The sequence below is a fragment of the Barbus barbus genome (assembly GCF_936440315.1).
Source record: "Barbus barbus genome assembly, chromosome: 31".
Taxonomy (NCBI): domain Eukaryota; kingdom Metazoa; phylum Chordata; class Actinopteri; order Cypriniformes; family Cyprinidae; genus Barbus; species Barbus barbus.
In genome coordinates this window covers 15,790,597-15,803,190 of record NC_136759.1, presented here as the reverse complement: position 1 = coordinate 15,803,190, position 12,594 = coordinate 15,790,597, and the positions used below count along the sequence as shown (strand labels likewise).

Genomic DNA, 12,594 nt, shown 5'->3' with positions numbered 1-12,594 from the left:
AAATAATGCAGTACTAATTGACATTGCATTTATTACAGTATAGAAAGTATTCAGAATTATTCAAAATGATAAAAAAACGTGTTTGCAGTATATAAGCAAATCCTAATGTTATCATTTGAAAATATAAGAAACACTTATAAAATACAAATTTTTGGTTATTATCCAGCAGTGTATTTGATTTCTTAGCCAATTAAAAGTAAGAAATAAGAGAAAAATAAAACTTGTCAATTAAAAAAAATTAAAATAAAAACATTTCAAAATTAATTATTACATTTGATTTCAGAACCCCTCGCTTCTGTAATGATGGCTATGGCCCTATAAATTCATCTTTGCCACTACAGGAATAGACTGTTTCTCACTTCCAAGAATGCAAAGAACAGACTTGCGGTCTTGCCAGTTGAAAGAACATTGAAAGAATGAGATAGTTGGCATGGCAACTGTTTTATATGATGGCAACATGGTGGAGGAGGCATTCTGTGCTTTAAAAAAAACAAGAACAGCATCAATGGCGCCTAAGAATGCATTTTGACAAATAATATTTCTAAAGTATTTTAAAATAGAAAACTGATATTTTAAATCATAATAATATTTCACAATATTATGCTAAATTAATGCAGTCTTGATGAGGATCAAGTCGCTTCTTTTTTGGGATCAGTAAGATTTTTTATGTTTCCCTGGAAACGGGGCTTGGGGCAAAATGACACCTAATTTGACAAAACAAATAATTATACTAAAACTATTACTTCTGTTGCGAATAAAGTGAGAATGTAAATAAAATTGAAAGTGTGGACCCATATCTCATATTTCTTTTTACGTGTTTTTACAGTGATGCAAATTAAAACCAATCACGCATGATTCTGTTGAGCTAATGAATGCAATGGCCAATCAGTGGCATTCAGATTAGTCATCACTGAAACACCAGAGTTTTGTTCGGTGCACGTGTTCTGAGCTGCGGAAGAGATGCTGTTGCCCAGGCACTTTCCGAGACTGAGTGAAACAGTTTGACCTTCTTTAGATGTGCGCTCAAATGGACAAGTGAACATAAACAGTTGGAAAAGTAATCGAAAGCTAGTTAGTATATTAGATCAGTGCATTTCCTGACAGAATCCTACTGTATAAACCCGCTGTCTGTCTCCTTAATGTTAATCAAACAACAAAAGAAAACGAGAGAATCATTCACTGCTCTTCACTGAATAACTTTTGTAACTTAATTGATCAATTTATATTTAATACTTAAGACTATGCAGTGCTTTATTTTTACATTTGATTACTTCATTCAATTTCTGTATCCACCTTATTTTTCAATGCGGAAGTAAGCTGTTTTCTGTGAATGTGCGAGACTTCATTAGCCGTGGTAAATAACAAGAAGAATAACAAAGTACAATAAACAGTAAAACGGTTTGTACTGCAACCCATTGTTTTTATAATTAAGACAATACATTAAAGTAATATGGTAAGAAACCCCAGTTTGCAATATCAAGCTGCGAAATGAGCTGTTTTGTACAATTAAAAATAACTGGAAGCGGATGTCACCGGAAGCCAGACACATGAAATATACAAATGGGCCTGGCACTAGGAATGCCACTATATACTGTGTATATATATATATATAATATATATATATACAGTGCTGCTTGAAAGCTTGTGAACCCCTTGCAGAATCTGAGAAAATGTAAGTAATTTTAACAAAATAAGAGAGATAAAAAATGCATGTTATTTTTTATTTAGTACTGTCCTGAGTAAGATATTGTACATAAAATATGTTTACATTTAGTCCACAAGACAAAAAAAATTCTGAAATTATTAACATAACCCCCTTCAAAAGTTTGGGAACCCTTGGTTCTTAATACTGTGTGTGGTTACCTGGATGATCCAGGAAAACTGTTTTTTGTTTTCAAGTTCAAGTTCAAGTTGAGCTTTATTGTCATACAGTGGAACGAAATGTCGTGTCTCGCAGGACCACGGTGCTACATAAATACAGACATACAACAATGAAGTAAAAAACACTATAAACCTATACACAACTAACCTACTGACAGATTTAACTATAAGTATACTATATATAAGTATTTACCCTATACAAACTAAAAAATAAAAGATAAAAAATACAAACTATACAAATACTTCACATAAATATTTACCCTATGCAAACTAAAAAATAAAAGATAAAAAATACAAACTATACGAATGCTTCACAAATACTGTGCATGTGCAAGGAGAAACATTTTGAGTTTCAGGATGATTTGTAGTGCATGAGCATGTAAACATACATATATTGCTGAGACTTTTGTGGGATTGTGTACACGCAGCAGTGTGTGTAAAGTGTCTAGTGCACATAGAGGAGAGTGTGTTACTACAGGTGGTTTGTACAGGCCCACTAACCTGTGTGTAGCACACTTCAAATTGCACAAAAAAAGTTCCATACAGTTTTTTCTTTGGTGTGGTAAGGTTGGGGGGGGATGTTTGGGGTGGGGGATGGTCCATGTTTCAGGAGGTAGGGGTTTGCATGGGGTTTCAGAGGGGGTGGGGGGTGATCCATGTTTCAGGAGGTAGGGGTTTCAGAGGGGGGTGGGGTGGTTTGAGTTCTGCTCAAAAGCTGTTGAGCAGTCTGGCGGAGCGGGCTCTGATGCTCCAGTACCGTCATCCTGATGGTAGGATCTGGAAGAGACTGTGGGAGGGATGGGTGGAGTCCTTCACGATGCTGTTGGTTTTGCTGGAGCATCGTGTAAGGAAAATGTCCAGGATGGAGGGGAGAGGGGCACCGATGATCTTTGCAGCTGTGTTCACTGTCCGCTGGAGGGTCTTGCGGTCAGCAGCACTGCAGTTCCCGTACCAGACAGTGATGCAGCTGGTCAGCACACTCTCAATGGTGCCTCTGTAGAATGTGGTGAGGATGGGTGGAGGAAGACTTGCTCTTTTCAGCCAGCGGAGAAAGTGTAGGCGCTGTTGTGCCTTTTTGGAGAGTGACATGGTGTTGGTGGTCCAGGTGAGATCCTCTGTGGTGTGCACTCCCAGGAATTTAGTGCTGCTGACTCTCTCCACAGTCGAGCTGTCGATGGTCAGTGGGGGTGGTCAACGGAGTTTCTTCTGAAATCCATCACAACCTCCTTTGTCTTCTCCACATTGAGGGACACATCGTAAGTGCCACACCATTCAGCCAGCTGTGCCAATTCCTCTCTGTAGTGCGTGTCATCGTTGTTGCTGATGAGACCTACCACTGTTGTGTCATCAGCAAACTTGATGATGTGGTTGGAGCTGAACTTGGCAGTGCAGTCGTGGGTCAGCAGTGTGAAGAGCAGCGGGCTGAGCACATAGCCTTGTGGGGCACCTGTGCTCAGTGTGGTAGTGCTCGAGGTGTTGTGGCCGACACGGACTGACTGAGGTCTTCCGGTTAGAAAGTCCAGGATCCAATTACACAGGGAATTGTTAAGGACCAGCAGGTTTAGTTTATTTATGAGATGTTGTGGGATTATTGTGTTGAATGCCGAGCTGAAGTCAATGAACAGCATTCTAACATAGGAGTCTTTATTTTCTAGGTGGGTAAGAGCCAGGTGGAGGGTGGAGGAAATTGCATCGTCCGTAGAGTGGTTTGGACGGTATACAAACTGGAGCGGAGCGGGTCGGGTGTGTTGGGGAGGCTGGTTTTGATGTTGTGCATGACTAGCCTCTCAAAGCACTTCATCATGATTGGAGTCAGTGCTATGGGACGGTAGTCATTTAGACAGGACACAGGTGATTCTTTGGTACCGGTATGATTGTTGTGGATTTGAGACATAATAATAATAATAATAATAATTCATTACATTTATATAGCGCTTTTCTGCTTTTTTCTAAGCACTCAAAGCGCTCTACATTGTGAGGGGTGGTGTCTCCTCGTCCACCACCAGTGTGCAGCATCCACCTGGATGATGCGACGGCAGCCATAGTGCGCCAGAACGCCCACCACACACCAGTTTACTAGTGGAGAGGAGACAGAGTGATGAAGCCAATCAGTGTAAGGGGATGATTAGGAGGCCATGATGGTCAGAGACCAATGGGAAATTTGGCCAGGATGCCAAGGTCACACCTCTACTCTTTTCGAAAGACATCCTGGGATTTTTAATGACCACAGAGAGTCAGGACCTTGGTTTTAACGTCTCATCCGAAAGACGGAGCTTTTTGACAGTATAGTGTCCCCGTCACTATACCGGGGCGTTAGGACCCACACAGACCGCAGGGTGAGCACCCCCTGCTGGCCTCACTAACACCTCTTCCAACAGCAACCTAGTTTTCCCAGGAGGTCTCCCATCCAGGTACTGACCAGGCTCAACCCTGCTTAGCTTCAGTGGGCAACCGGTCTTGGGCTGCAGGGTGATATGGCTGTGGCGACATGTGGGGACGACTGCCTGGCTCGGCGAGGTGTTGAAGATATCTGTTAGGACATCTGTCAGCTGTGCAGCACAGTCTCTCAGAACACGGCCAGGTATGTTGTCGGGACCCGCAGCCTTGAGTGGGTTAATCCTAGATAGGGTCTTCCTTGCGTCAGCTGGAGACAGACAGAGCACCCGGTCGTTGGGAGGTGTGGGCAGTTTTTGTGCAGGTGTGTCATTCTGCATTTCAAACCGTGAATAAAAGTGGTTGAGTGCATCGGGGAGGGATGTGTCCTCATCACAGGCCTGTGGCGGGGGCTTGTAGTCAGTGATGGTCTGAATGGCTTGCCACAGTGTGTCTCTGCTGTCTGTGAAGTGATTGTTGATTTTTTGAGCATATGACCGTTTTGCATTTTTGATGCCACAGGACAGATTGGCTCTTGCTGTTTTGAGGGCTGCTTTATCTCCTGATCTGAATGCTTCATCTCTGGTCTTTAGCAGCCCACAAACCTCTGCTGTCATCCATGGCTTCTGGTTTGCACGTGTGGTGATGGTCTTGGTGACTGTCACATCATCAGTGCACTTTTTGATGTAAACAGTCACAGTTTCAGTGTACTCATGCAGGTCTGTGTGGTTGTTGTAGGCAGCTGCCTCTTTAAACATATTCCAGTCTGTGCACTGAAAGCAGTCCTGTAGTGCTGAGGTGACGTTGTCTGGCCATACTGTGATCTGCTTTTGAACCGGTTTGGCGAGTTTGAGAAGTGGTCTATATGCTGGGATTAACATAACAGTGATGTGGTCCGAGTACCTAAGGGGGGGGGGGGGGGGGGGGGGGGGGTACAGCCTTGTAAGCGTTTTTTACTGCTGTGTAAACAAAGTCCAGTGTGTTGTTTCCCCTTGTTGCAAAGTTCACATGTTGGTAGAACTTTGTCAAAACTGTCTTTAGGTTTGCATGGTTGAAGTCACTGGCTATGATGAAAAAGCCGTCAGGGTTGTTTGTTTGTTGTTCACTGATGGCGCTATACAGTTCCGTGGCCGTGAACTCCCGCGGCAGATAGAACGGTCGACACTTCACAAACATAAACTCCACCAGCGATGAACAGTGTTTTGATAATACGGCAGCATTGTTACACCAGTCTTTGTTGATATACACACACAAGCCACCTCCGCGGGTCTTACCAGATAGTGATGAATCTCTATCCGCTCGGTAGCTGGTTAGCCCGTGCTGCTGAATGGCGGAGTCCGGGATGTTGTCGTTTAGCCATGTTTCAGTGAAAACAAACACACAACAATCCCTTGCCTCATGCTGTGTAGACTGACTGAGTTGAATTAAGTCCAGTTTATTTTCCACAGAGCGAACGTTTGAGAGCATGAGTGTTGGAAGAGCCGGTCTTGTGGGGTTAGCTCTTAGCCTAGCTTGTATACCACCGCGCTTACCACGCTTCTGTCCTCGCTCACACCGCTTGCGATGCTGCCTTGTGCGGGGTAGCGTCAGTAGGCGAGGCCGCGGTCTCGAGGTCCGGCTCCAGCAGTAAACAAAGGCCTCGTAGCTTCTCAGTAGCCGCTTGCGAGAGTTGTTGTTCGTACGCGTTGCCGATATGCAAAAGGCTTTGGAGATCATAGATGTGTTTTGGATTGATTTCCTTGCGAGTTAGCGGTAATTTTACACTATTTGGAGATGAACAGACTACATTAAAAGACATAAAAGCACCGTCTTTGGGACCCGGAGCAGCCGCTGCGTCTGATCGCGCCGCCATCTTGAGTCGAAAAAAAAAATCTGTTTTGTGATGGTTTTGTGATCCATCTTGTTTTGTGATGGTTGTTCATGAGTCCCTTGTTTGTTCTGAACAGTTAAACTGAGCACTGTTCTTCAAAAAAATCCTCCATGTCCTGCAGATTCTTCAGTTTTCCAGCATCTTTTGCATATTGGAACCCTTTCCAAAAGTGACTGTATGATTTTGAGTTCCATCTTTTCACACTGAGAACAAGTGAGGGACTCAAACACAACTATTAAAAAAGTTTCAAACATTCACTTGATGCCCCAGAAGGAAATACGGGGCTGAAAACTTTTTTAATTTGAAGATCAAGGTAAATTGTACTTAATTGTCTTCCGGGAAACATGCAAGTATCTTCTGTTGCTTCCGAAGGGCAGTACTAAATGGAAAAATATATATATATTTCTACAAAATAAGAAAAATTTGGACATCTTCATCCTGTTCAAACGTTTTCACCCCCCGGCTCTTAATGCATCGCATTTCCTTCTGGAGCATCAGTGAATGTTTGAACCTAGTTGTGTTTGAGTCCCTCAATTGTCCTCAGTGTGAAAAGATGGATCTTAAAATCATACAGTCACTGCTGGAAAGGGTTGAAATATGCAAAAGATGCTGGAAAACTGAAAAATCTGCAGGACATGGAGGATTTTTCTGAAGAACAGTGCTCAGTTTATTTGTTCAGAACAAACAAGGGACTCATGAACAACCATCACAAAACACAAAAAATTATCGTGGATCATCCAGGTAACCACACACAGTTTTAAGAACCAAGGGTTCCCAAACTTTTGAATGGGATTATTTTAATAATTTCAGTTATTTTTTAGTCTTGTGGACTAAATGTAAACATCTTTTATGTAAAATATCTTACTCAGGACAGTACTAAATAAAAAATAACATGCATTTTGTATGATCTCTCTTATTTTGTTAAAATTACTCACATTTTCACAGATTCTACAAGGGATTCACAAACTTTCAAGCAGCACTGTATGTATATATAATTCTTCAGTATAGATCAGTGATCTCAACATATAACTTGACGCCATCTTGGCACGAGAACTACTGAGCTAGTGCAAAAAACGGAAGTTCAAAGACAATATTGTAAAGATGGCTGCATGCTTGTTTTTCTGTCGCATTTGTTGGCCCCACACATCTTTGAAGATGACTCATTTCAGAAAAACAACTGTTATAAAACTATTATGAAATCCCAGTAATTTCTTTCTTACTTTGAAATGGAATGTATACTTCACATGTGTATATCTGTTATGACAGTTACAAGTTACAACTGTTTCATCAACAAGACTGAGACTTGTTATGTCTCTGTATGCATTTATCTGTTTCATGATACACATCAAACTTTTTTGTTGGTTCAGCTGATTCCATCATATACCACCTGTAGCTGCTGGCCAATGTCAATAAACAACCTTGGTTGTGTCAGGTGCTCTGCTGGCTGTCGGTTATCATATAGGCCTATTATTTCATTGAGCACTCAATAAACACCCTGGCACTGAATGTGCTATTGTGGTCATATAACTTTTTCTCATGAAAGAATTATTGTCTAGCAGGCACTTCCCCAGGCTAAAAGCTTAACTGTGACAACCACATATCCTGTAGCAGACATAACCACATGTCCCATGCTTGCACATGCTGTTTATGTCTGCCTTTATCATGAACAAATACTAAGTGTTTTTATAAGCTCCTGATGTCATATGCGGATAATGAAGCTAATTATTGGTTGTCCATAAATATATATTTTTTGGATTATATATAGTTCTCCTTGGCTGTAGAAATGTTTACAGCTGATCTTTTTGATTTTTGCAAGTACTTGAAAAGTTAATTTAGCGCATTTTTATTAACAAAGAGAGAAGAATGAGACAAAAGGGAAAGCTCTCAGTCACTGGCATGGCAAGGCGAGGATGAGCAGGACCAGGTAAGATGGGAAAAGGCAAGGCAGCCACACAAGAAACGGACTGAGAAGCACTCAAAGCTGCACACTCACACAGAGACAAAACAATACACATGAGCATGAGCATCATCAGGACTCTGTCACCAGACCAAGAACTAGACCAACCAAAGCCCCTCAGAACTGGGACTTTTCTTCTTCATTATAGGCATTTGAATGTGTTGCCATTACCAAACTACTTTTTTTTTTCAAAAATACTGTAAACATTTTTCTCCTAGTTTATGATTTACTTGTCAAGATTTGTACTTCCTTGTATGGACTGAATATACCTGCAGTCTCATCATCATGTTCATGTTTCAAACTGTTGGGTTGCTTTGATTAAATAATAATAAAAAAAATACTAGATAAATAACAGAATAAAACACAATAAAAAAACACGATTTATGAAAATTAATAAAAACAGGGTTATCTATTTTTGCAAATAAACTCTTCAAATAGTAGATTAGGCTATTAATTCATCTGTTTAGTAACATTCCTTTTATTAAATAATGTATTTGTAGTAGTGCAAAGTATGAGAATATAATATGCTGTGTATAATATATGAGTGAATATAATATAATATATATATATAATATATCTGTGAATATAATATTATGAGCTACAATATTCTGTCTCTCTTCATTCAGAAGGAAGTAGCATGTAAAGGAAAAGTATCAAGACAACATTTCTTACATTGTTTTGGGGAATTCCAGTATAATTAAAAGCCTAAAATCCCTTTCAATTTTCTCTCTCTCTCTCTCTCTCTCTCTCTCTCTCTCTCTCTCTCTCTCTCTCTCTCTCTCTCTCTCTCTCTCTCTCTCTCTCTGTCTTTCATTGCCTTCCTAAAGCGGAATTTCTGACAGACGAAAATATGGAGTGAAATATTGCAATATTGTGTTGATGCCAATGTGACACAACAGACCCCATGATATGTGACTATTAGGGAAGTCGTGGCCTAATGGTTAGAGAGTCGGACTCGTAATCCAAAGGTTGCGGGTTCGAGTCTCGGGCCGGCAGGGATTGTAGGTGGAGGGAGTGAATGTCCAGCGCTCTCTCCACCTTCAATACCACGACTGAGGTGCCCTTGAGCAAGGCACCGAACCCCCAAATGCTCCCCGGGCGCCGCAGCATAAAATGGCTATTCACTATAACCTACAAATTAAATAGAGAATTTCCTGTTTAATTCTGTTCCTGAGAATGTTCTGCTTATGTTTGACATAGATTAACAAAAATTAATATAACAAACAGTTTGTGAAAAACATACATATTCTACTCGGGTTTTAAACTTAAAAAAGTAATGATTTTCTGGTGTCTTCAAGATGATTTTCAAATACCACTTCTAATATTTAAAGGGACGTGATTAATTATGACTTTTATTATGAAATGAGTGTTTTCGCTAATCGGGACTTTTATTTTGAAATAACTCCTGTGCGTAGGTTGCGCAGGAAGTTAAAGCAATCTACCTGTTTTTATGCCAGGTTCACGTTGCTCATTATATTTAAAATTTATTGAATAACAGAAAGGTCAGTTCATCCTTCACTGTTTTAAAACACTATGTTGCTGCTTAATGACTGTAACTTACTTTAACTAAATAAACATTTAATTTAACTGAACGGTTGTGTTAGTAGGAAAACGTCAGAGGAAACCAATTAGTGAACTAATGTAAACAAAGATGTTGCCACACTCATGTTTACATGACAAAAACATGCCAAGTATAATGTTTATTTTGGTATTTAATCGCTTATTTTTGCACATCCAGCTCATTTGCTTGGCTGTTGGATTAATATAAAAGCGATTCTGTCCAAAATAACGTTAGATATTAAATCCTTGGTTTCTCAGACAACAGCCTTGTGTAGATTATAAACAGAGCTTTTGAAACATTAAACTTCGCTGTGGTATGTTGTTTGAAGGTTTGATATCATGTCGAAGGTGTCTATGGGTAAAGTACTGCTCCGAAATGTCATCAGACACACAGACGCCCATAACAAGGTATTTTAACTTCTAAATTTGCATTATTTCAGCATTTTTATATCAGCTGAATCAAATCAGTCTTTGTTATGATTAAACTTCTAATTTCAGATACAAGAGGAGTCTGAGATGTGGAAACTGAGGGATCTTCAGCGACAAACCAAGTCTGCTCATGTCCCAAAGCAGAGGTACAGACGGCACAGCTTTTGTTTAGTGCTCATGATATCTTTTCTCTTTAGTGACCATGTGTGATTCTCATCTAGGGGCCGCATGCACTGTGACCGTTACTTGGATGACTCGGAGGGGTCCCTGAGAGAGCGGCTTGGAGACAGGAGAGAAGAGATGTCTGAGAGAGACGAGAGGGAAGCTCGATACTGGACGCGAAAACTGTATGAGTTTGAAGCCAATGATCCTGACAGGTATTGCTGGTTGGTTTTGTTCTCATGGTGTATTAATTATTTTGTATGGTTGAAACGTGCAATTATTTTTGTATGCTTGAGGCATTTCCAGTGTCACTGTTCTGTCTCCTCAGGTGGGGCCACAGTGGCTTTAAGGAGCTTCATCCAGAGGAATTTTATTCTGATGGGTAAGGAGAAGCAGTCCTGCCACCGTCTAATGAATATTCAACATATTTTTGCAGGATCTTTAAAGAGCAGAGGTATTTAACATGGTCTGTTGTGGTAATGCAGGGGTCCATTGATGATTACATTGACATTATTGCCAATCTGGACTGAAATTTTGTGAAACAATTTACAAAAGCACAAATTATAATACTAAAATAAAAAAAAGAATACATTCTAAAATAAAATAAAAATACATCACATTTAATTCAAAGTAAAATTATAATGTATACCGTGTGTAAATCCAAAAGATTCCTTTTATGGAGTCCATTAATTCTTAAAATAAATAATTTTATAGAGTAGGGGTGACCAATTATGGTTTAATCTTGGACTAAATTTTGTGGAAAAAAATGTGTTTTAAACAAATATATAATATTAAATTGAATAAAAAACAAGTTCAACTAAATGTTTCACTGTCCTGCCCATATTAAAATGTGTTATATAAAATTAAAATGTAATTTACAAATATATGTATATTTATGATTATTTTTATGCCTTTGCAATGTAACATCAGAGAAAAACATGTATATACAAAGGTTAATGAACGACTACTCTTTTTCTTTTAATCTAAATTAAGTTTAATTAAATAATCCTAAATCATATAATATATTTTAATGATGAATTTATGTAATAAAAAAGTAATAATATATAAAATTATTTGAAATATTTCAGCATATTTTACTTGTTTAATGCTGTATTCTTTTATTTCAGAGAAAAAGACTGCAGTAATAGTAAACACAAAAGGAAAAAACACAAGAACAAACTAGACACTGACATAGAGAAATCTTCCAAGAAGTCGTCTAAGAAGAAGAAGAAGAAGAAGAAAAAGGAGAAGAAGAAAAGGAAGACTGCTGCCTCAGGCTCTGAGACCTGTAGCGATGCAGAGGACACTGTCAGGAGGAAACAGAGGAGGAAGGGAGGTAAGAGCAAGCGGAGGAAAAAGGATCACAAAAACAAAGACAGAACTGAGGACAGCGACACGGAGGACAGCAATTCAGACACAAGGACGAGAACACACAGGAAGAGAGGCTGCCCTGAAACGGACACGCTGACCGATCCGCAAAGGAAAAAGCGGAAAAACTGGAAAGTGACGAATGAGGAGAGATCAGAGGAGAGCTCTGATGCTTGACTTTTCAATATTACCTGTCTGATTGACTATCAGAAATCTAGCCCCCTTTTTTTTTTATCTGTGCATATCATTCATATTTTGGAGACTCTGAGCATGGGTCTGGAGTCATTAACTTGATCTTTATACCTCATCAAACAGACACTTGATGGCTTTTTTCACCATGTTTGCATCCAGGAGAATTAGTCTTTTATGAAGTTTTTTCTAAACATTTTTATATATCTCTGAACATGTTTTTTTTATTACTCGTCAGAATGAACAATTTTTATTGTTATAAAACTCAGGTATTCTTCTATCATGCGTGAAATTGATTATTATTTTGTTTTTAATACTTCTATACTTGAACCTGTCAGTTATTAAAATACAATTGTGTGTGTGTGTGTGTATGTATGTATGTGTGTGTATGTATGTATGTGTGTGTGTGTGTATATATATATATATATTTTTTTTTTTTTTTTTTGTTACCAACAACAATTTTGCCAAACAATATTTGTGTTCAGTTCGAGTAACTGAATATGTCATATAGCAGTTGTCCGGAAGGTGGCACTGTTGCACAGCAGACGACAATCTCGAATCGAGGCTGCCTGATTGTCTTTTAATGACTTGTTTTGAACGTTTCCTTGTAAACACCTACAGTAAATGGTGTTTTGCTACTGTTTACTTCCGACATTTACGGATAATGGCTACTTCCCCTTACTAATGTGTCTGCTTTCACTTAATCATTTGCACTAAACTGCCAAAGGTCAAACATTCATGCCATATAAATGTAATTATATCTTTAAAGCTGACTTTGGAACAACAGGTTTTTATTAGTAGCTGA

At 39.2% G+C, this 12,594-nt stretch overlaps 1 protein-coding gene across 1 annotated transcript; it reads left to right on the top strand.

Moving 5' to 3' along the window:
• The first annotated feature begins 9,487 nt into the window (after window positions 1-9,487).
• LOC306851153 (uncharacterized protein) lies at window positions 9,488-12,150 on the top strand. The gene is made up of 6 exons (XM_079387279.1): window positions 9,488-9,583; window positions 9,971-10,049; window positions 10,140-10,216; window positions 10,292-10,447; window positions 10,561-10,614; window positions 11,360-12,150. The coding sequence occupies exons 2-6, from the start codon at window positions 9,981-9,983 to the stop codon at window positions 11,775-11,777; spliced, it is 774 nt and encodes a 257-aa protein (XP_079243405.1). The 5' UTR covers window positions 9,488-9,583; window positions 9,971-9,980; the 3' UTR covers window positions 11,778-12,150.
• Window positions 12,151-12,594: the final 444 nt, after the last annotated feature.

Bases quoted from the DNA above. Each gene is read 5' to 3' on its own strand.
- LOC306851153 (XM_079387279.1), top strand. From the start codon at position 9,981: ATGTCGAAGGTGTCTATGGGTAAAGTACTGCTCCGAAATGTCATCAGA. The intron at 10,050-10,139 runs GTATTTTAACTT...TTCTAATTTCAG, and splicing joins ACACAGACGCCCATAACAAG to ATACAAGAGGAGTCTGAGAT. The intron at 10,615-11,359 runs GTAAGGAGAAGC...CTTTTATTTCAG, and splicing joins GAGGAATTTTATTCTGATGG to AGAAAAAGACTGCAGTAATA.